The sequence below is a fragment of the Argopecten irradians genome, chromosome 4 (assembly GCF_041381155.1).
Source record: "Argopecten irradians isolate NY chromosome 4, Ai_NY, whole genome shotgun sequence".
NCBI lineage: Eukaryota > Metazoa > Mollusca > Bivalvia > Pectinida > Pectinidae > Argopecten > Argopecten irradians.
The window spans coordinates 4,698,517-4,723,340 of record NC_091137.1 but is presented as its reverse complement, the minus strand read 5'-3'; the positions used below and the strand labels follow the sequence as shown (position 1 = coordinate 4,723,340).

Below are 24,824 nucleotides of genomic sequence, written 5' to 3'. Positions count from 1 at the left end.
ATTACTGTATCAAGAACGCTTTAAAGTTTAAAATCATCAAAATACATTGTAGAGTTCACCTCAGCCATTCTAAATAGTATTATTTTTTCTCATGGGTGACCCCGGACCCCCAAACAACAAAATCTCGCGCCTTCGGCGCTCGCATATTCATCAAAATACATCGTAAAACTCATCTCAGCCATTTTAAATCGTAAATGATTTTCCAGGGGGGGGGGAGACCCCCGGACACTAAAACACGAAAATCTCGTACCATCGGCGCTCGCAAATTCAACAAAATACATCGTAAAACTCAAATTTGCCATTCAAAATTTTAACATTTTTTCCAGTGGATACCCCGGAATCTCGCACGCTATTTTGCGTATTTATTAATTTCCTGTTAGCGACGCCACTGTCTGTAGATGTGTATAATTACGCTTCATCTTCCTACGCCTCTGATTTCTCTCTCATGTTTCTCAGCATGTTTGTTTGTGTTTTAAACAAAAGACAAAATACGGTCGTAATGAATGAAATAGAAATATATCATGTACTTAATATGATATAATTTGTCCGTGAAACATACCATACCAATTTTGTCCGTGAAGTATATCAGAACCACATTTACGTATCGTTTAGGTTTAATTTGCCCGCCAATGATGTATAACTACACTGTTTGGGAATGAAATCATATATCTTAACAACGTATCTAGTAATATATGTGAAATTACATGGAAAAAACGGAGGAAATGTTGATTTGTAAGTAAATTTTACTCTATCCGTGAAGCATATCCGAGCTCAAATCGCCGATCGCATAATCTTTCTGCAGAATGTTCTCCAAAACTACTGAGATTTCGTACACGAGAGTACAAAGTTAAATAAAAACAATGCACAGATGGTTTTAGACCATAAATTATAAGGATTGAATGATAATATAAGCTGTTCTACCCAGAAAATATGCCAGAAGTGGAAGGATTTTCGCCACCTTTCTGTGAAACATATCATTTTGAGTAACATGATTCCCCACACTGTTATAAAATTTTGTGATCCTGGGGGTAGTATATATCCAATTTTGAAAGCTTATTTTTCTACCATACTAAGACGTTTTTATACAAGTTTACAATTGTGATATTCCGCCATTTTGAAAAAAAGTTTCAAGCAAATGAATTATCCACACCTGAAAATCTCGAGATATTTGTAACGCAAATTCCGTTGTTTGTATCCTTTGTAGTAAAACTAGCATAGTTTCTGAAAATAGCGTTTAACAGCCGACATGATTGTATTACATTGGATAAACCAGTATTTTACAGGCAAATTTATTATTTGATTATGCGGTTAGAATAGATATAGAAAATAATCAAATTTAGATATTTACCCTTTAAATTACGTAATGAACGTGGATAAAAATACTTTGCGGGAAGTAAAATGATAAAAAACAATAAAGAATACAGAAATTCTTCTTTTACTTTTATTACAGACAGGCTACAACCATTCACATTTACAAACAATGTACAATGTAGACTTATCTACGGAAAAAAAACGAAATCGATAAAATATTATTATAAACATAAATATATTTAAAAGTGAACTCATTTCTGTTTAACATGATAACAAGATGAAAACATGAAACCATAATGAAAGTACAAGAAAGTGAAAACATAGGTTTCATTGTTTAACCAAACTGAGTGATATCGACCTCTACCATGCACAACTGTTTTGCCGACGGATAATGAATACAAGCCCAGATTTCTGCTATTACTCTTACGACCTCTACGTTTCAACACCTGCAAAGACATGTGACATACCACGATATTTCAACATTCATTAGAGTTTGATTATTTTTAGGTGTTTTTTCACAACTTATCTGTAATATAAATACGTACTTTTTCATTAGTACATGAAGATGTTATACTGTGACCATAAATATTATCGGCAAAAACATATATAGCATCAAATGGTAAATTTATATGAACTAATTGCGATGTCATTTAGCTACATGTTCAAATATTGGACTTAACTCATTCAGGTAAAATACAAGTATTCAAAAATAACGAGATAAAGAATAAAAATTATAATTATGTACAACGTAGTTATGTATAAGTATATATCTAATTTTATCAGTAATAAATAAAGTATATTAAAATATGATACTTCACGATCAACTACATACTGTACATTCACAACAACAGGTAAAGAAATATTTTAATTTAGAATTATAATATCTGTTCTTATCTGCTAACAAAATTAATCATATATTAATAGCTTACCAGGACTTAGACATTCTTTAACTTTAAAATACTCCATAACAAAGCATTACATGTTTTAAGGAAGGCTTCCTAACTTAAGATTTTCCTTAATTTTTGAAATGCTTTCCTGTGAGCAATTTTAAGTTAAAGAATTCCTAAAGTTAAGGAACATTCGTGAAAGCGGACCATGCTTTAAATGTCCATAGTTTAGATTGTAATACAAGCTGACCAAACTTAAATCTCGCGTTTTGGTTTTTTTTCTTTCTCGCATATGCGTAATCCTTAATTTAGAAATGCAAAATGTTCTCCAATAATCATTGATATACAAATGTAAAAATGCACAAAATTAAAGAGTTGTAACGACTTTCCATCTGTTCATAAGCAAATCATTATATGATTTCAGATCCACTCTGAACAAAATAGAATGAATGTTGTAAGTCTGAAAACGTCATACGAAATAATATTAAATATCACCCAAACATACCATGGCTGTGCTACATAATTTATATTGGATGGAAAATATGTGCAAGATTACGTAATGCAGTACACTATCAATGTACGTCATAATTGGTTCCTTATTTCTAACAGTTTGAATATTGCGCCATTTGTTTCTTACATGCCTTTTTTATATAGACTGTAATACATTCAATGATAACGTATACACTCCATCTCTAAGTAATGGATTTCGATATAGATGTTTTACATGACACCGACTACGTACTGATAACTATGGATGGTATATAGTTTCACACACGACGTAATGTTATATATATATCTCCTGTACATGTTAGTGGTAGGAAGGACACCTAGTGGTATATCTGAGGTTTTCGATGTTATAGAAGATGTCAAAAGGACACTCAGTTCGGGATACATGCGACTTGCTATAGATCATGACGGGAAAAAGTCAAAATATACTTTCACGTAAAAAATGAAAATTTAAAAAGTTTTGCAAGAATATTTCCATGTTGTTTTGATAAGTGACCAAATCTCCTGCTACTTTCGGTTTTCTGCCTTTCGACATGGATCCAACCAATATCAACGTTATGTTGGCTATGTTTTGTTCTTGGTGTATAGCTTGACGGGGACCAACTTGTATCGGTATTTATAATAGTTCGATATAAATATTTTCTGGTAATGAAAGCAAATTTGATATTGTCCTGAAAGTAACGTATTCCAGTGACATATATCTCTAATGAAATTCTTACATTTTTCAAGACGAAATTACATTATAATGTACATTATGATATTTTCAAAAACCGATTCCAATGTCTTAGGTAAACTACCTTAACCTTGAGGATTATTTACAAAATTAGATTCCATTGTCTTAGGTAAACTACCTTAACCTTGAGGGTTAACGCTAAAATGCTTTCCGTTATATGTTGCACACCCTATCGTACATCATATATAAGCTACCACTTGTCTATACATTCTAAATCGCCCTGACATATTCCATCGTTAAATATCAAAGAGTTGAATACCTTGTGGGGTAGTGTACCGTCATGTGTTTGCGAGCGTAACGTCATTTTGTTACAGAAAACGACGCAATTTTCGGTTACAAAATAATGACGTCACAATGAATAGCTTCCCACATGGGAGATAACTCTCTAATGTACAAGTACAGAACTGACCTAACAACACCACAAAACGCACAATTAGGCGTCAACACACCCCGCCTCTACTTCTAACAACATGTCAACACACCCCGCCTCTACTTCTAACAACATGTCAACACACCCCGCCTCTACTTCTAACAATATGTCAACACACCCCGCCTCTACTTCTAACAATATGTCAACACACCCCGCCTCTACTTCTAACAACATGTCAACATACCCCGCCTCTACTTCTAACAACATGTCAACACACCCCGCCTCTACTTCTAACAACATGTCAACACACCCCGCCTCTACTTCTAACAACATGTCAACATAACCCGCCTCTACTTCTAACAACATGTCAACACACCCCGTCTCTACTTCTAACAACATGTCAACATACCCCGCCTCTACTTCTAACAACATGTCAACACACCCCGCCTCTACTTCTAACAACATGTCAACACACCCCGCCTCTACTTCTAACAACATGTCAACACACCCCGCCTCTACTTCTAACAACATGTCAACACATTCCGCCTCTACTTCTAACAACATGTCAACATACCCCGCCTCTACTTCTAACAACATGTCAACACACCCCGTCTCTACTTCTAACAACATGTCAACATACCCCGCCTCTACTTCTAACAATAGCTCACAATTACTGTTTATATATTGTCTTTATCTTTTGCAAAATATAGTTCGCTTAGGAATTTCAAACTGTGTCATTCTTAATATATCTCTTCTTTCATTATTTCATTTATCTCAAATTGCATTTTCTCAATTAATTGCTAATTTATCATAAACATATAATTATATCTGCCATTTTGCAAGGATTTCTTTTTCAGATAAAATTGCTACCAAGGATATGAGATGGCACCAGTTGATATCACATGTAGTACTGCATCAGTACTAAACTAGCATGCTTGTAATGGCCATTTCCTGTATCTGGAATGAAATCGGTGGTATCCAATTTTCACTAACCCTATCGAATGCTGCCTATGGTATCGATCATATCTAATGTTTCAGTGCCAAGCCATCCAGGATGCGAACATGACTTCTGCGGCTAGAAGGCCTGGGAACACCCCTGTCGTTGGTATCGCCGCGCTCGTAGTGTTGTAGTATAGGCTGAATGGCAGCAGCGCCATGGAGAACGGTACGCTGTTACAGCCGTCATTCTCACAACAGAGGTAACATGTATCCTTCTTAGCTGGGTCACATTCTTTGTTGCAGTAGTAATGTCGGAGTGTACATTCTCTTGTAACGCCTTCTAGATAGGATCGAGTTTTCACCATCTTGAATTTCAGAATAGTCTGTAAAAAGACGTTTAAATGAGCATACATTGTATGTTAGTCTGCAAAAAAGACGTAAATTAATTAAAATGAGTATACAATGAATGCAGCGACATGGCCACTTTAGCAGATTTCTATTTATAGATGTACGACAAGGGCACGTAATCCTTATTCTTTAGCGAAGCTCATTTGTCATAATTGTAATGGCAATAACAATGCCATTCATGATCTAACATGAAATACAAGTTTGTGTTAAAATTGTAGCAACGCGTTTATTACCGAAATAATCAAGAGACAGGCATTGTAATAACTTTACAATATAGGGTTTCAATATTTCGCAAAACTTGCTGACATTGAGAAGTTGACAAAGGAGAAGTGAGTGTTAGGAAGGACACTTCTGTGTAGGTTAGTATACCTCACAGCTGTAAACGTTGTTGTTACCAGCTGTCTGGCACTCCTGCCTCGTCACACTGTACGGACTAGACACACACCCGTCCGTGCCATTCGTCTGTCCGGCATTCCAATCACAAGTGACACACTCTAATCCAGAAACTGGAATGGAAACAAGACTTACGTAAACAAATATTGTTATATCTCAATTCTTCTGCAGTGTGTTCCCTACGCTATATCCTATGTACCAGAACCACAACTTCATGTCAATGTACATAAAGGTAAATACTTTGCGATTTAAACCTAAAATTAGAAAATTGAATTTAAATCTATTTCGAGACTAAGATAGTATGATCAATTTACACATCCTTTATCAAGTTACGGATCAAATTTTCATTAACATTTTAATGAATGCTTATAGAAATCGGAGTACAGCCCGCGAAAATAACCGTCTAATTAGAATAGGGTTTTACCGTGATTAAGCTCAGTTGACGCATATAAAACATGTACTTTATTACACAAATCTGGTTCTGTTATGGAGTCAGAAACTGGCCTCATACATGCATACTACATCCATAAGAAATGTTCATCAAATTTCTTTAGCTGGGTATAAGAGATTAAATTTTAAATACATAGCCCGATGACGGTCTAAAAGAGGTATCCAGGGTACCATTTTATTTTAAAAGGGCACCACTCATCACATTACGGTCGATTCTTTGTAGTGATGAGCACGTGTTCTATCGGGGAGTTTATTTTGGGAAACGTAAGTTAAATATAGTACAACATGATCTTCAATTTGCATGCAACGGCCACACATGTGATCGACGTTAGAGGGTTGAAAGAATATCACAGACAATTTTATTCCTTCTGAATCATGTTGTGTATGGAAGATCGCCAATTTGTCCCGTCTCAAAATACATTGTTCTACAATAATGTTGTAAAATAATCACAGTAAATCTCGCCATCATGTTATAAAACTGAAACGTTAGAAAATGGAAATAAACTAAAATAACTTCCAATTATTACATGGATATCTATTAAATAATGTTCAAAGTTAAAACCTGCCTTACGGTTGTTTACAAATCAAGTGCTTGAGACCTTTCAGCTTATCTGAAAAGTCATATTTTTATTACGAATATAAAACTATCTTCACGTCATTTTGATGATGTGCTATGCAGACAAGAACTCATTTATTGGATGAAGTCAATCATTTCCCTGACATAATATTTGAACCGAGGATAGATTGATGGGAACGACACTCCAACCAAAATTCCAAGCTAGATAATGATATTTATTCAAAGACAAACCAATGCAAGAAAACTATACACCTGGAACCGTATTTCAATGTCACCGGAAAACATCAAGGTCGTACTATTTGGCAAATAAGATCTACCCATTGATAGGAAAGACTTACACGACAATTATTTCAAACATAGATTTGACCCCATTCTATCCAAACACATCTATATGTATATAAACACGCAGCACTTTCCATCGGTAATGATAACTTCGCTGTTCTGTGTTTGATATTTGAGGATATCGTGATCCTAGTTTGAAGTATTCAATTATTTTTGTCTGAATTATTTTTTACAGTATACTTTCAAATCAAAGCTTATTGTAACATCACTCGGTTACGTTGTAGGCGCCGTCAAATTCCATTATGGTACAGAGATGGTGACAATACCGACTGTTTTGGTGTAGAATTGTCCGCTAATTGTCTCTGCATTTTTCAAACATTTCAATCCATCTTTTTATATACACTTGATATATTTTTCCATATTGTTGATTAATCTTAATGTTTTTGTATTAATAAGTATGTTTAAAAGAAGACAATATATTTAAAGTTTTGATTATTATAATGTGGTTTTGTCGATATTCTCTGCTACATGTAAACTCCTCTTATACGTTTACGCGATTTGAATGTATAGTCGATAGCAGATTGGAATAAATATTTATAGATAATTAATTTATAATTTGTGTGCGCATTGGATGTAGAAACAGTGTGAATTGTACTAAAGGGTATAGTACATATACAATTTCTATGTATATTGATAGGAATTGAAATATTTATAAGCCAGCTTCATTGTCAGAAGGTCTCCATCAATAGCATTATTGATTTTCCTCCATATGTAAGATAACTGTTTATTTCTTATAGTTGACCGCAGAATCTTTGAACTTGACTTTGAAAGATCATTGCTGAATGGAGAACTTCTGCATTATCAAGACCTTGTATGCTAGAATATAAAAATTGAATTCGAAGATCTAGGGATAATGTCTCCTGCTCTGAAACCGTAGATAATAATGACAAGATTTGGGTATGTGCGGTGCTAGTTACAGAAAGCCGTCAGAAATGTACCAAAAGCTTTTCGTATTGTTTTCAATTCTTTTTCAAGAAATTGTCGAACAATAAAATGGACAAAGCTTACAAATTAAAACTACATTTTTTTCGCACACAGGAGAACAGAAACAGGTTCGGGAGACGATGTCCTAAATGGAGGTGATTATATCGGATGATAAGAAAAACGGACAGAGACGTAGTTCACACATTGTACCTGACGAATATATCCTCAGAAAAGCTGTGGTTTCAATTACAATAATTTTGCCTCTTCAAAAGTATGAATAATTAATTTTTGTTTTAGCTAAACACTCAAATTTGTTGTAATAAATGCCTTTTAATCTTAAATGATATCTCTATTTTATTTGTTATCTGCAATATTGACTTTATTACAGATAGTTGTGGTGTAAATGACTTCGCACGTCATTCACTGCTCGCGGAAGCGATTTGTATCTAGTTGCATGTTTCGCGACAGATCGTAACTACACATCAAACATAACATAAAATCAATTTTATTTGATGTTCAAATGTAATTGTTACGTACATATGACTTCATGGCTTTAATCGATACTAGTATGGTGTATGGTGTAATTTCTTTTACCGATATATGATTTAAAGTTTTGGATGAAATAGAGAAGTGTTAAATTATGTGTTGAAAGTTCAGTATATCAATAATACGGTGATGTAGGTTAAATTAAATGTGATATAATGAAAAGGCTAAATAAGCTGTGATATAATGAATAGGTTACATAAATTGATACATAATAATAGGTTGGATAAGTTGTAATATAATGAATAGGCTAAATAAACTGTGATATAATGAATAGGCTATATAAGATGTGACATAATGACTGGGCTAAATATGATGTGACATTATGAATAGGCTATATAAGATGTGACATTATGAATAGGCTAAATAAGTTGCGATATAATGAATAGGCTATATAAGATGTGACATTATGAATAAGCTAAATAAGATGTGACATAATGAATAGGCTATATAAGATGTGACATTATGAATAAGCTAAATAAGATGTGACATAATGAATAGGCTAAATAAGCTGTGATATAATGAATAGGCTAATATGTGACATAATGAATAGGCTAAATAAGCTGTGATATAATGAATAGGCTAAATAAGATGCGACATTATGAATAGGCTAAATAAGATGTGGTATAATGAATAGGCTAAATAAGCTGTAATATAATGAATAGGTTATATAAGTTGTGATATAATGAATAGGCTAAATAATCTGTGATATAATGAATAGGCTACATAAGATGTGGTATAATGAATAGGTTAATATGTGACATAATGAATAGGCTAAATAAACTGTGATATAATGAATAGGTTATATAAGTTGTGATATAATGAATAGGTTATATAAGTTGTGATATAATGAATAGGCTAAATAAACTGATATAATGAATAGGCTATATAAGTTGTGATATAATGAATAGGCTAAATAAACTGTGATATAATGAATAGGTTATATAAGTTGTGATATAATGAAAAGGCTAAATAAACTGTGATATAATGATAAATAGGCTACCACAAGATGTACTGAAATAAGATTACTTTTAAGATATGCATGCTTACAACATGCTGCAAATTTATGTATCTGTTATATTTGAAAGTTTAAAGAACAAGTTATGATTTAAGTAGAAATGATTGTTTGAGACATCATATATTTTTGTTGAATTTTAAAATATCCCAGTGTTTTATCAAGAAAAAAACGTGAAATAGTGCTGATGAACTACGCCATCATTATCTTCTTATTCAAACATCGAAGTTAGGTCCAATACGAAAGCCTAAAAGAAGCAAATACTATACGCAAACATGATCCATGCACTTCGAAAACAACCCATTCTCCAACTTTGTAATAATATCTGTTTTACAAATTAAGAAAGAACAACGTCAAATGAAAAGAACATACCATCATAAAGCTTATCAACGACGTTCTAAAATCAGTCTCCATACTGCAAATATATTGCAAACGTATTTTAAAGCGGGAATGCAATGTTGCGTGTTAACGTGTTCATGTTAAACTAAAGTCCTGCTTACACACTAATAATAATAAATAATAATAACACTCTTTATTTCAAGTCAATAACACTTTGAGTCAGAGACTCGTCTACCAAGTGGTCAACATAAACATATACAATATTTACAATACGTATGGTCAAATACCAGTTATAAATGTATGAGAGTATAGTCGTTACTCCCAACAAGAGTTTCACGCAAGATTTGATGACAAGGAAGGCATTGGTGGATACGTACTATACCGCTAGATGGAGGGGGATTAAGAGCTGGTTCGGAGCGTTGCTTGACCGTATGATATGTAATGTCGGTCACAAAACTGACCAACGCCATATAAGCCTATATCGATTTTGTTTTCTTGTCAACATTCCTTGTCAAAGAATGACTTTCATACACATACGAAGACACTATGTATTGGAAAGCACACATATTGCAAGCACAAAGATACTCGCTTAGTATGATACAATAAAGATATTGAACCCAATTTTCATGTGCAGACGACTGTAACATTGATATACGAGTATTATATGTTCGGCAACATCCCTTTGCCAAGCTGTCCTCCTGTCATTTGTGGAGGAGTTCCTGGCTGAACTAATGCTTTTACGAAAATGGTATTACTATCAAATGCTACTGAGTAGGTAGACCGGATGTCCTGATGATATGGTGGATAGTGAAACGGTCCTGAGCCCCAGACTAGTGGTACTGTAAATGAATCAACGTTAGTTAGACTCTCCAGAGACAGGTGAAACGTCTGATGAACGTAGATTATACATAATAATTATTGCTGTTCATTTCATTAATATAATGCCGATCGGGAGTCAACGTTTTACAACTAATTGAATGTTAAATAAGATTATTTGTTCAGGCAATGACAGGCAAACACAGTATATGTATATTTGTATAATGGTTAATGGAATCACTAAAAGCTACTATACAGATATAAGATGTTGAAATGGTATGGATGTCATTTCAAAGTCGATCAATGCAATCTCGTTAACTACGATATAGAGCTGATCGTGCTCTTGCTGTGTGTAGAGTAATACGTATGTTAACCATGTTTGTAACCATTATAAACCAGACATCAACCATATACTGCATAACATGGAATATTCGTATAGGAATCACTAATCTGCCAATCGCAATATATCCAAACACGGACTACTTTTAACCTCTTCGCCACGAAAGTAACTACCCACGAATACTTCATGTTATACAATAGAGTCCACGGACACGACCAAAACATCCAAACGTGTTCTGCTTTGTTTGGACCAGGAACAGACAAGCTGGTTGTAAGACATAAAAACAGATGCCATATAAAAGAGATATAAATGAACACATATGTTACAACGAAAGGCGACCATGACACCTCAGTACGTAAAGGAAAAGGTAAAGTAAAAGTAATTAGCATCTCTAGTACAACAAATTAAATCCGGAATGCAACCTAATCGATAGGAATTAAAACCAGTGTATCCGTGTAGGTTGTGAAATAAATCGATAGGAGCGGTATGTTGATTGGCTGATATGTTTTCTTTAAATGTCGCCAATAAAGGTGGTTAAATTTCTAAGAAGCAAATAAGAATGATAGTGATTTGATCAAATATCCTCCCCAGTTCTTTGCATTGGATAACTTTATCGAAAAACCAAGAAGTAAAACGAGCCAGCAAAATTCGTCCTTAATGAGATACATAATTAGTTCCGTACATTAAAAATTAGATTCTAACAAAAAGAATGAAAAAAGGTTTTGTTGGCAATTAGCTATACTAAATTAATATCTTCGATGATTTACAGCACAAACGTATATATACCAGGGAGATCGATTACAATTACTTCCAAATATATTAAATTACATAGCTCAATCAATTGTAATTCCATTTCACAAAAGATGGTAATAGTTAGATACCAAGTAGGATACTTTAAGTAATCATTTTATGTCATCACCTAGGTAATACAACCTACGAGTGCAAGGTGTTAATTAACAGGAAGATGGTGAAGTTCTAGTCTACTCGTCATTGACATACTGCTTTTGTGGCCCGATCCAGCCAGAAAAATAATACCATTATTTCAGTCACAGACCATGGATGTGCTCTAATTAGACAGGCATACTGAGACATGTCATGGTCAAAGGCACTAGCGGCAAGAACACTCGGTAAATCAGGAAATCAATAAAAAGCTCATCAGTTCACATGAAACGTACCACTGGAGGAGACCATAGTACACATAGATAAAGCATTGTTAGCTTTGTTATCAAGATAGAAATGTATTTCTAGGTCAAAATTATTAGACCACATCTAATAAACGGAAGGATTGGTATTGGAGCCAAGTTATTGTTTGGTGACTACTGATAATGTACTCCAAACTTCAGGTGTACTTGTGTGTGACGTTGATATATATATATAACAAGCTGCTGGTTTTGATCAGTAAACATTCGTAATGTAGACACCATGCAGGATAGTGGCTGCAACTTGATCAGTAACATTCGTAATGTAGAACATGCCAGGATAGTGGCTGACAACTTGATCAGTAAACATTCGTAATGTAGACACCATGCCAGGATAGTGCTGACAACTTGATCAGTAAACATTCGTAATGTAGACACCATGCCAGGATAGTGGCTGACAACTTGATCAGTAAACATTCGTAATGTAGACACCATGCCAGGATAGTGGCTGACAACTTGATCAGTAAACATTCGTAATGTAGAACCATGCCAGGATAGTGGCTGACAACTTGATCAGTAAACATTCGTAATGTAGAACATGAGTAACCGTATGTAGACCATGCCAGGATAGTGGCTGACAACTTGATCAGTAAACATTCGTAATGTAGAACCATGCCAGGATAGTGGCTGACAACTTGATCAGTAAACATTCGTAATGTAGACACCATGTCAGGATAGTGGCTGACAACTTGATCAGTAAACATTCGTAATGTAGACACAATGTCAGGATAGTGGCTGACAACTTGATCAGTAAACATTCGTAATGTAGACACCATGCCAGGATAGTGGCTGACAACTTGATCAGTAAACATTCGTAATGTAGACACAATGTCAGGATAGTTACTGACAACTTGATCAGTAAACATTCGTAATGTAGACACAATGTCAGGATAGTTACTGACAACTTGATCAGTAAGCATTCGTAATGTAGACACCATGCCAGGATAGTGGCTGACAACTTGATCAGTAAACATTCGTAATGTAGACACCATGCCAGGATAGTGGCTGACAACTTGATCAGTAAACATTCGTAATGTAGACAACATGTCAGGATAGTGGCTGACAACTTGATCAGTAAACATTCGTAATGTAGACACAATGTCAGGATAGTGACTGACAACTTGATCAGTAAACATTCGTAATGTAGACACCATGTCAGGATAGTGGCTGACAACTTGATCAGTAAACATTCGTAATGTAGACAACATGCCAGGATAGTGACTGACAACTTGATCAGTAAGCATTCGTAATGTTGACATCATGCCAGGATAGTGACTGACAACTTGATCAGTAAACATTCGTAATGTAGACAACATGCCAGGGTAGTGACTGACAACTTGATCAGTAAACATTCGCAATATAGACAACATGCCAGGATAGTGGCTGACAACTTGATCAGTAAACATTCGTTATGTAGACAACATGCCAGGATAGCGGCTGACAACTTGGTCAGTAAGCATTCGCAATGTTGACATCATGCCAGGATAGCGGCTGACAACTTGATCAGTAAGCATTCGTAATGTTGACACCATGCCAGGATAGTGGCTGACAACTTGATCAGTAAGCATTCGCAATGTTGACATCATGCCAGGATAGTGGCTGACAACTTGATCAGTAAGCATTCGTAATGTTGACATCATGCCAGGATAGTGGCTGACAACTTGATCAGTAAACATTCGCAATATGTTGACATCATGCCAGGATAGCGGCTGACAACTTGATCAGTAAGCATTCGTAATGTAGACACCATGCCAGGATAGTGGCTGACAACTTGATCAGTAAACATTCGTAATGTAGACACCATGTCAGGATAGTGGCTGACAACTTGATCAGTAAACATTCGTAATGTAGACACATGCCAGGATAGTGACTGACAACTTGATCAGTAAGCATTCGTAATGTTGACATCATGCCAGGATAGTGACTGACAACTTGATCAGTAAACATTCGTAATGTAGACACCATGCCAGGATAGTGGCTGACAACTTGATCAGTAAACATTCGTAATGTAGACAACATGCCAGGATAGCGGCTGACAACTTGATCAGTAAGCATTCGTAATGTTGACACCATGCCAGGATAGTGGCTGACAACTTGATCAGTAAGCATTCGTAATGTTGACACCATGCCAGGATAGTGACTGACAACTTGATCAGTAAACATTCGTAATGTAGACACAATGTCAGGATAGTGGCTGACAACTTGATCAGTAAGCATTCGTAATGTAGACAACATGCCAGGATAGCGGCTGACAACTTGATCAGTAAGCATTCGCAATGTTGACACCATGCCAGGATAGTGGCTGACAACTTGATCAGTAAGCATTCGTAATGTTGACACCATGCCAGGATAGTGGCTGACAACTTGATCAGTAAGCATTCGCAATGTTGACATCATGCCAGGATAGTGGCTGACAACTTGATCAGTAAGCATTCGTAATGTTGACATCATGCCAGGATAGTGGCTGACAACTTGATCAGTAAACATTCGCAATGTAGACACCATGCCAGGATAGTGACTGACAACTTGATCAGTAAGCATTCGCAATGTTGACATCATGCCAGGATAGTGGCTGACAACTTGATCAGTAAGCATTCGTAATGTTGACACCATGCCAGGATAGTGGCTGACAACTTGATCAGTAAGCATTCGTAATGTTGACACCATGCCAGGATAGTGGCTGACAACTTGATCAGTAAGCATTCGCAATGTAGACAACATACCAGGATAGTGGCTGACAACTTGATCAGTAAGCATTCGTAATGTAGACAACATACCAGGATAGCGGCTGACAACTTGATCAGTAAGCATTCGCAATGTTGACATCATGCCAGGATAGCGGCTGACAACTTGATCAGTAAGCATTCGTAATGTAGACACCATGTCAGGATAGTGGCTGACAACTTGATCAGTAAGCATTCGTAATGTTGACACCATGCCAGGATAGCGGCTGACAACTTGATCAGTAAGCATTCGCAATGTAGACACCATGTCAGGATAGTGGCTGACAACTTGATCAGTAAGCATTTGCAATGTTGACACCATGCCAGGATAGTGGCTGACAACTTGATCAGTAAGTATTCGCAATGTAGACACCATTCCAGGATAGTGGCTGACAACTTGATCAGTAAGCATTCGCAATGTTGACACCATGTCAGGATAGTGGCTGACAACTTGATCAGTAAGCATTCGTAATGTTGACAACATACCAGGATAGTGGCTGACAACTTGATCAGTAAGCATTCGCAATGTAGACACCATTCCAGGATAGTGGCTGACAACTTGATCAGTAAGCATTCGCAATGTTGACACCATGTCAGGATAGTGGCTGACAACTTGATCAGTAAGCATTCGTAATGTTGACACCATGCCAGGATAGTGGCTGACAACTTGATCAGTAAGCATTCGCAATGTTGACACCATGCCAGGATAGTGGCTGACAACTTGATCAGTAAGCATTCGCAATGTAGACACCATGTCAGGATAGTGGCTGACAACTTGATCAGTAAGCATTCGCAATGTTGACACCATGCCAGGATAGTGGCTGACAACTTGATCAGTAAGCATTCGCAATGTAGACACCATGTCAGGATAGTGGCTGACAACTTGATCAGTAATCATTCGCAATGTTGACACCATGTCAGGATAGTGGCTGACAACTTGATCAGTAAGCATTCGCAATGTTGACACCATGCCAGGATAGTGGCTGACAACTTGATCAGTAAGCATTCGCAATGTAGACACCATTCCAGGATAGTGGCTGACAACTTGATCAGTAAGCATTCGCAATATAGACACAATGTCAGGATAGTTGCTGACAACTTGATCAGTAACCATTCGCAATGTATACACAATGTCAGGATAGTTGCTGACAACTTGATCAGTAAGCATCCGCAATGTTGACAACATTCCAGGATAGTGACTGACAACTTGATCAGTAAACATTCGCAATGTAGACACCATGTCAAGATAGTGGCTGACAACTTGATCAGTAAGCATTCGTAATGTTGACACCATGCCAGGATAGTGGCTGACAACTTGATCAGTAAGCATTCGTAATGTTGACACCATGCCAGGATAGTGGCTGACAACTTGATCAGTAAGCATTCGTAATGTTGACAACATGCCAAGGTAGTCGCTGACAATTTGATCAGTAAGCATTCGCAATGTAGACACCATGCCAGGATAGTGGCTGACAACTTGATCAGTAAGCATTCGTATTGTTGACAACATGCCAAGATAGTGGCTGACAACTTGATCAGTAAGCATTCGTAATGTTGACATAATGCCAGGATAGTGGCTGACAATTTGATCAGTAAGCATTCGCAATGTAGACACCATGCCAGGATAGTGGCTGACAACTTGATCAGTAAGCATTCGTAATGTAGACAACATACCAGGATAGTGGCTGATAACTTTATCAGTAAACATTCGCAATATAGACACAATTTCAGGATAGCGGCTGACAACTTGATCAGTATGCATTCGCAATGTTGACACCATGCCAGGATAGTGGCTGACAACTTGATCAGTAAGCATTTGTAATGTTGACACCATTTCAGGATAGTGTCTGACAACTTGATCAGTAAGCATTCATTATGTTGACACCATGCCAGGATAGTTACTGACAACTTGATCAGTAACCATTCGTAATGTTGACACCATTTCAGGATAGTGGCTGACAACTTGATCAGTAAGCATTCGTAATGTTGACACCATGCCAGGATAGTGGCTGACAACTTGATCAGTAAGCATTCGTAATGTTGACAACATGCCAAGGTAGTCGCTGACAACTTGATCAGAGATTTTGCAGATAGCGTTTGTTAGAGATACAGCCATCGGAATGATTTTTAGTTACCTACTGTATGTATACTTAGAAATGCTCTAGTTGCATGTATTTGAGAGATCTCGAACACGGTCCCTTGGTATAGTAGGGCCAGTACTCTTTAGGTACATTTGATCCGTGTTGAATTGTAGAATTTGAACTGGAGCTATACACATTGTGTTATGGTTGTCTCATATGAACTAGTCTGATGAAGCTATCGTTTCAAAATTCCATTTAAGGACAATGGGAAGTGTTTTTATTTTCTATTTTGGATCCCATGAGAAATGAACGTTTATAACACAAACTTTCAATCTATCACTACTGATATTGCTGTATCTCCCGAGACTTCCATACCGAGATCTGGAGTAGTAACCCACCAAATAAGGTCTCATCATTCAGTTTAGCCCAGTTTAGTACGGGGGTCGTGTTTTATATGTGATTGACTATGTATTTCATCAGATTCACACGATGATATTCATGTTGAGACAGGGGCATCTACAATCCATCATACATCAATGTTCCAGGATTCTTAAAGGTCAAGGGGTCTCACATCATGTTGTACTAAAACGTCATGTTATAATCCAATCAATTTGATTGTGTGTAGTCATATTTTCACGATATTTACGAAAATATCAAATATCTCATCTATGTATGTTGCATAACAGGATATATTTTTATTACAATATGTAAAAAAAACTTTTCCTTCTGCACTTATCGTTGAGAAGAAACTGTCATAGATGAATGAGTTGGTCAATTGCATTATTTTCGTATTCAATATCTTGGTTTACGTCCACATAAAAAAGTACAGTGTTATTGTTTACTTCTGTTTCGATACTGTCATGGTAATAACTGTGGCCCATAAGATAATACTTGTTTTAGGGTTTTACACTATATTAATGCTTTATGTATGTGTATAAAATACAAATGGCAAATGTGGATAATCGCTGAATATCTAAATCTAGGTTGAGCCACGCTATCAAGAACATAGAATTATGGCAATAAAACAGTACAATTATTCACTAATATCCATTTATCAATCAAACTACTATCATCCTCGATATTTATGAAGTTACTTCTACTGTCGTTATACCCATCCCTGGACAATGTCATAGTGAAACTAAAGTCGTTTCATGGGAACCAAACTGAACAATTATAGGCCTGCAGAGGCTTCGTTTGAAGAGAGCGACACCAAACTTCAAAACTTCACAGTGTATCGTTACTCGTTTCTTTTTATGTACATCAAAGGAACAAATTACCTGTTGTCGCACACACAGCTTTCAGTTTTGCTATGGTTATGTGGATATAAACTAACAGTGATAGTAGCCTCTGGAATATCGAGGATGAGCTGCTATTGACTCAACGCTATATCTGCTAATAATTTGACACGAGTGAGTTAACTGCCAGCGAGGACAGATGATGGAAGCAGCATTGCATGTCTTACGGTTAAAGGCCCACTACCTTCCCGGAGCAAAATTATAATGTTTTCTTAAAAACGTCAATAACATAAGAAAATACATATCGATGGTCTTGGATGAGGTAACAACACCAAACATATGCAAGATTTCCTGCGTAATATATTATAACTGAATCTGATGACCGTTATAATCATCCGCCATCCGATTGGTATTGTACATGTTATCATGTATGTCAATATCGGTCTGTTTGTCAAAACTTGATTAAAAAGTTTACATAGATATATAACCTGTTCTTCAATTTCACAAATGTTATTGCAAATAACATGGAAATGCCTATATTAGTCATCCCCAAACAAATTCGATATGGTACAATTATCAACAAAATATTTTAACCTTTAATATTACATCTTGAATGAATATTATTAGTGTATCTCCCCAACCTATCACCATAGAAAAAATCTAAAACAAATTTTTAGTTTCAGATATGTATTCTGATATGCATTGCAATAAATATGAATTCTTTTCTTCGTTGAGATAGTCACAGCCATGTAATAGATTTTTGTGTTAAAATGTAAATGGGAATATTAGGGTTGCGTGCTTTGGTTCTGATTGTTGATCCTGATTCATTAAATAACGGACATATAAAAAGATAATGTTCAGCTGTTTCATCACCAAGGCCACAGGAACACGTTGGAGAATCTCTCAAATGATCGCGAAATACGTCAATATATAGATTGCTAGAGAAATCTCTGTGCTGGCTCAAAGTAATATTCATAATTCGAGAACCTTTGTTTATAAAGGTATTTGTTATATGAGATTCCACTTTATTAATATTAAAAAAAAATGTTTTTAAATTGTGCGACAGTATTACGATTCGATAAGTCAAAGTTTAGAGCGAAATAATTAAATTCCCTAAAAGTACTTGGTAAAAAAACTATAATAGTGACTTGCAGTTCTGTGTATAGGAATATTAAAATATCTTGTCATCCATAGTGGATATCTCTTATTTTCAGGCTGATATAAAAATGATTGTACAATTTCTTTCAATTGCTGTTGAGCAAAGTCACTGATCATGAGTATCTTAAACATAAGAATAAGTTTGTGTTTTGACCTGTTCTCAGATGGTTTGATACATGAACTTTTGCTATGAATAGAGAGAGATTAGTATCTGAAAAGTATTTCCAGGTTACTACTTAATTTAGATAGTCTATGTGTGAATAGAAAATTGAGAATATGTAAAAGTTATTACGAAATCTGCCCAATAGCATGTGTTATGTACATAATGACTTGCATTTCCTTTCTCTTTCACTTAACCTGTCAATGCCTCCGACCCCTCATTGGTTTCCTATCCACGTCAGCCATGAGACAGACGGCATTTTACTGCTCGTTTATAGTCAGGCTTGGAGTTATTGTCTTTTTGAAAGTCTGTAACTTCTTATGGTAATCAGAACATGGCCCCTTTAGGCATACTCGACAGAGTACTAACAAAACATTTATCGTATCCTTTAGCATTTCTCTCTAAAAAATACCGTGAAATTGAAGATAAAATTGAAACCCAAATCTAAATGTCATCGTCTGCAAAGTACAAGTATGTGAACTGGAAGAGGTCTACGTGAAATCCCCAAAATCTATACATTTTGTTAGAATGACCGGACTTTGAAGTGCTCCATGGCTTAAAGACGAATTGTAAATCTTTAAAACATCAGTTTTGGCCAATCACCTGAACAGACACGAAAAAAACATAGGACAACGTTACAGTATTCTCTGGCACGCTTTAATTCAAGTGTTTGGTTCTTTTAAAATTCTTTCAAACCAAAACGACTATATTTAGATTATTTCTAAATGAACAGAAAGTACAATGATAATAGCAAGTGATTGTAGTTTGTAATTATGTAGATTGATTGTGGAACACAACTCGCAATTGTTATGCTAATAACCACTACAAATGTGGGTAACCTCATTAGCAATACATGGTATCCTCCCGATTCTCCTGAATACGGCTTAAATACGAAAGGGACATACAGTATAAATGGAATGAACGGTATGAATTAGTTACATGTGTGAAGGTATAGCCCCATGATTTTGTTTTACTTGATACATATATGTACAGTATATCGATATGCTAACCCTAATCGCGAATCTGCCAATGTTATGAACGCATGTAAATTAAAGCTAGAATAGAACATAATTACATTGAGATGTGATCAGCTAATCAATACACTTGTTAATATGCACTAGGACATCACTATCAGAGGTAGATCCCTATACCCGTCAATAACAGGTATCCCAGACCATCCACATGTCTCTTCCTCATGACATCCCTATCAGAGGTAGATCCCTATACCCGTCAATAACAGGTATCCCAGACCATCCACATGTCTCTCCTCATGCCATCCTATCAGAGGTAGATCCCACCGTCAATAACAGGTATCCCAGACCATCCACATGTCTCTTCTCATGACATCCTATCAGAGGTAGATCCCTATACCCGTCAATAACAGGTATCCCAGACCATCCACATGTCTCTTCCTCATGACATCCCTATCAGAGGTAGATCCCTATACCCGTCAATAACAGGTATCCCAGACCATCCACATGTCTCTCCTCATGACATCACTATCAGAGGTAGATCCCATACCCGTCAATAACAGGTATCCCAGATCCCCACATGTCTCCTCCTATGACATCCTATCAGAGGTAGATCCCATACCCGTCAATAACAGGTATCCCAGACCATCCACATGTCTCCTCCTCATGACATCCCTATCAGAGGTAGATCCCTATACCCGTCAACAACAGGTATCCCAGACCATCCACATGTCTCTTCCTCATGACATCCTATCAGAGGTAGATCCCTATACCGTCAATAACAGGTATCCCAGACCATCCACATGTCTCTTCCTATGACATCACTATCAGAGGTAGATCCCATACCCGTCAATAACAGGTATCCCAGACCATCCACATGTCTCTCCTCATGACATCACTATCAGAGGTAGATCCCTATACCCGTCAATAACAGGTATCCCAGACCATCCACATGTCTCTCCTCATGACATCCTATCAGAGGTAGATCCCTATACCCGTCAATAACAGGTATCCCAGACCATCCACATGTCTCTCCTCATGACATCCCTATCAGAGGTAGATCCCTATACCCGTCAATAACAGGTATCCCAGACCATCCACATGTCTCTTCCTATGACATCACTATCAGAGGTAGATCCCTATACCCGTCAATAACAGGTATCCCAGACCATCCACATGTCTCTTCCTCATGACATCACTATCAGAGGTAGATCCCTATACCCGTCAATAACAGGTATCCCAGACCATCCACAATGTCTCCTCCTCATGACATCCCTATCAGAGGTAGATCCCTATACCCGTCAACAACAGGTATCCCAGACCATCCACATGTCTCTTCCTCATGACATTCCTATCAGAGGTAGATCCCTATACCCGTCAATAACAGGTATCCCAGACCATCCACATGTCTCTTCCTCATGACATCACTATCAGAGGTAGATCCCTATACCCGTCAATAACAGGTATCCCAGACCATCCACATGTCTCTTCCTCATGACATCACTATCAGAGGTAGATCCCTATACCCGTCAATAACAGGTATCCCAGACCATCCACAATGTCTCCTCCTCATGACATCCCTATCAGAGGTAGATCCCTATACCCGTCAACAACAGGTATCCCAGACCATCCACATGTCTCTTCCTCATGACATTCCTATCAGAGGTAGATCCCTATACCCGTCAATAACAGGTATCCCAGACCATCCACATGTCTCTTCCTCATGACATCACTATCAGAGGTAGATCCCTATACCCGTCAATAACAGGTATCTCAGACCATCCACATGTCTCTTCCTCATGACATCCCTATCAGAGGTAGATCCCTATACCCGTCAATAACAGGTATCCCAGACAATCCACATGTCTCTTCCTCATGACATCACTATCAGAGATAAATCCCTATACCCGTCAATAACAGGCATCCCAGACCATCCACATGTCTCTTCCTCATGACATCACTATCAGAGGTAGATCCCTATACCCGTCAATAACAGGTATCCCAGACCATCCACATGTCTCTTCCTCATGACATCGCTATCAGAGGTAGATCCCTATACCCGTCAAGAACAGGTATCCCAGACCATCCACATGTCTCTTCCTCATGACATTTTACATAACATGTTGTTATTCAACGCAGAGTACTTAGTACGTATGATAAAAACTAGATGCAATCTTTAAAATCACCAGTTGTCATAAAATTTACATTTATAGGTTTGTTGCCGGTTTAGCATTTCACTGCCAGTCTCCGAAACTGTTACTCGTTGTAATTTTTCATGTCAAATGTAGTTTCGTTCTATTGATTGGCCGAGAGTCCCAAGAGTGTACCTAGATTATGCGCGAGTCACATGATAAAATATAAATAAACAGAACACTGTAGACAGACAATTGGATTGGTGCCATAAACATCTCGTTTATCGTAAAATGATGAAAATCGATCTTTCTACTCCACATTTTAAGTAATTGCGAAACAGACTTATCATCATATTACAGTGGGTTTTTTTTCTTCTTCTTCTTTTTTAAAAACACTTTTTTCTGCTATTTAATTGGACTGTTAATGTAATTTCCGCGATGTGTATGTCTGGAGGGTGGAGTCACTAAATACGTCGAAAATTTCCTCCACGCGTGATATTTTATATATGTATATGTATGAATGTATGAAACTCAAGTTGGTGAAAGTATCGCGAAAATCAAAACACCGCCCAAATGTTGTTATCACGAATATAAAAACTAGCGTATACATCCACCGTTTATAACAACACCGCCAAATGTTGATATCACGAATATAAAAACTAGCGTATATATCCACACCGCCAAATGTTGATATCACGAATATAAAAAACTAGTGTATACATCCACCTTTTAAAGTATATTTAATTCCTGAACCATTCTGTTGATATGTATTTTTGGTATAGAGACACGGAATTTCCGTATTATTAGGGCCGTGCTGGGATACATTAGAATTCCTCTGGCACTGGCTTAAGCAGTTTGATTGGCGATGAAAGACATAAAAGTTTTTAGTAAAACACCTTATCTATCTGAACAGTTTTGATAAGACAACATGCTGGTGGTACTAGACGTCTAAATGGCCTGCTCACTGAGAAATGTTTGGCTGTAGAATCTAGTCTTACTCCTTAGTGATTTGTGTGGGGGATACGATGCTGTGAAGGGTTTTGACTTACTGAATTACACAAAACAGCTATTATTTCAACATTGATGATCTGGGCTGCTATGAACATATACTTACATATTATACATTAGCACATACTCCATAGTCTACATTCTAAGTTTATTTACGCACTTGCCAATGTTTTTTGGGTTTTTTTTTTTTTTAATTTGTATGAGATCAACATGTTCTTTGAAATATGTTTATGTCAAAATGAGAAACAATTTTTGAGTAATACTGTATCTTAGCTATTTCACCTTGTATGTAATCTGCTATATCACAAGCTATTTGACCTGAATAGAACTTGATATGAAGTTTCTCTGAAATTCTCCTGCAAAATTGAGCTCAATTTCACATGAAAAAACTCCAGGTCAGTTTAAGGTATTTGACTTTTTGTTCTTTGAGGGTAAGCTTGAACATCAGCTGAAATTGACCTGGAGACAACCTGAATTTACATGAAGATATTGTGGCCATGTAAGCCTGCTGTGGTTTTATGTTTTTGAATAGGCTACAGTCACAGTATATGTGTTAGGGTGCGTCAAAGTAATTACCATTACATCAACTAGAACCTTCTGCCAGATGCAGATAAAAACATAATGTTTAATCAAAACCACAGATTGATATCAATTTTACTGTGTCTACAATAAAATTAGCGATACTGTAAATACTGTAAGCATTGAAGTGTCACATTTTTCAAAACAATTTCTCCATACTGTCAGCGTGAGCAACAGCAAGCAAGCAGTGCGTGCAGAACAACATAGAATGTAAACAACGCTCTCAGATTGGCATCCTCCACAGTCATCGATAGCCAGTATATGTGTTAATGACACTAGTCCTCAATTACACTGTCACAAGGAAAAAAATATTACTGATAATTTGTAGATTTTTATCCTCGAAATGCCCGCGTGGTAAACGCTGTGAGAGCGTGTGAAATGTACTGAGCCCGTAGCTGTGTGTGTTCGCGTATATTGTTGTCAACAGAGATTTGAGGATTGCATGAATAACTAGTATAAAACGTCACGATGACAGCAACAAAACAACACAACATAAACATTTACATACCAGTAACAATCTGTACTGCTAAGATAACAATCCCTGAGAACGCCCTCAATTCCTTCATTGTTGCGTTTGGAGTTCAATTCATATTCTGTCATCAGGAGTAAACACAACTATGCATCCCAAACAAGCCTAGAACCTCCTCTGATGATGCGGCTGTGTTTTGCTCTAGCACCCAGGTA

At 36.7% G+C, this 24,824-nt stretch overlaps 1 protein-coding gene and 1 long non-coding RNA gene across 3 annotated transcripts in view; one reads left to right on the top strand and one right to left on the bottom strand.

The window, feature by feature from the left end:
* The window catches only part of LOC138320412 (uncharacterized), a 9,227-nt gene extending 1,109 nt beyond the window's left edge, over positions 1–8,118 (top strand). The window contains exons 2-3 of one of the 2 annotated variants that reach the window (XR_011208181.1): positions 4,847–4,973; positions 7,956–8,118. This is a non-coding gene — a long non-coding RNA (uncharacterized lncRNA). Of the gene's footprint in view, positions 1–4,846; positions 5,008–7,955 lie in introns of both variants that reach the window. The other variant, XR_011208180.1, reaches the window with a different exon arrangement.
* On the bottom strand, positions 1,434–24,824 carry LOC138320410 (uncharacterized). The gene is made up of 3 exons (XM_069263371.1): positions 24,649–24,824; positions 5,525–5,661; positions 1,434–5,130 (listed from the first exon to the last, which is right to left on the bottom strand). The coding sequence occupies exons 1-3, from the start codon at positions 24,704–24,706 to the stop codon at positions 4,843–4,845; spliced, it is 483 nt and encodes a 160-aa protein (XP_069119472.1). The 5' UTR covers positions 24,707–24,824; the 3' UTR covers positions 1,434–4,842.

Excerpts from the sequence above, each read along its gene's own strand:
- LOC138320410 (XM_069263371.1), bottom strand. The coding sequence starts at position 24,706 with ATGAAGGAATTGAGGGCGTTCTCAGGGATTGTTATCTTAGCAGTACAG. Across the intron at positions 5,662-24,648 it reads AGCAGTACAGATTGTTACTG|TTTCTGGATTAGAGTGTGTC; the intron begins GTATGTAAATGT and ends TTTCCATTCCAG. Across the intron at positions 5,131-5,524 it reads ACAACGTTTACAGCTGTGAG|ACTATTCTGAAATTCAAGAT; the intron begins GTATACTAACCT and ends GTCTTTTTACAG.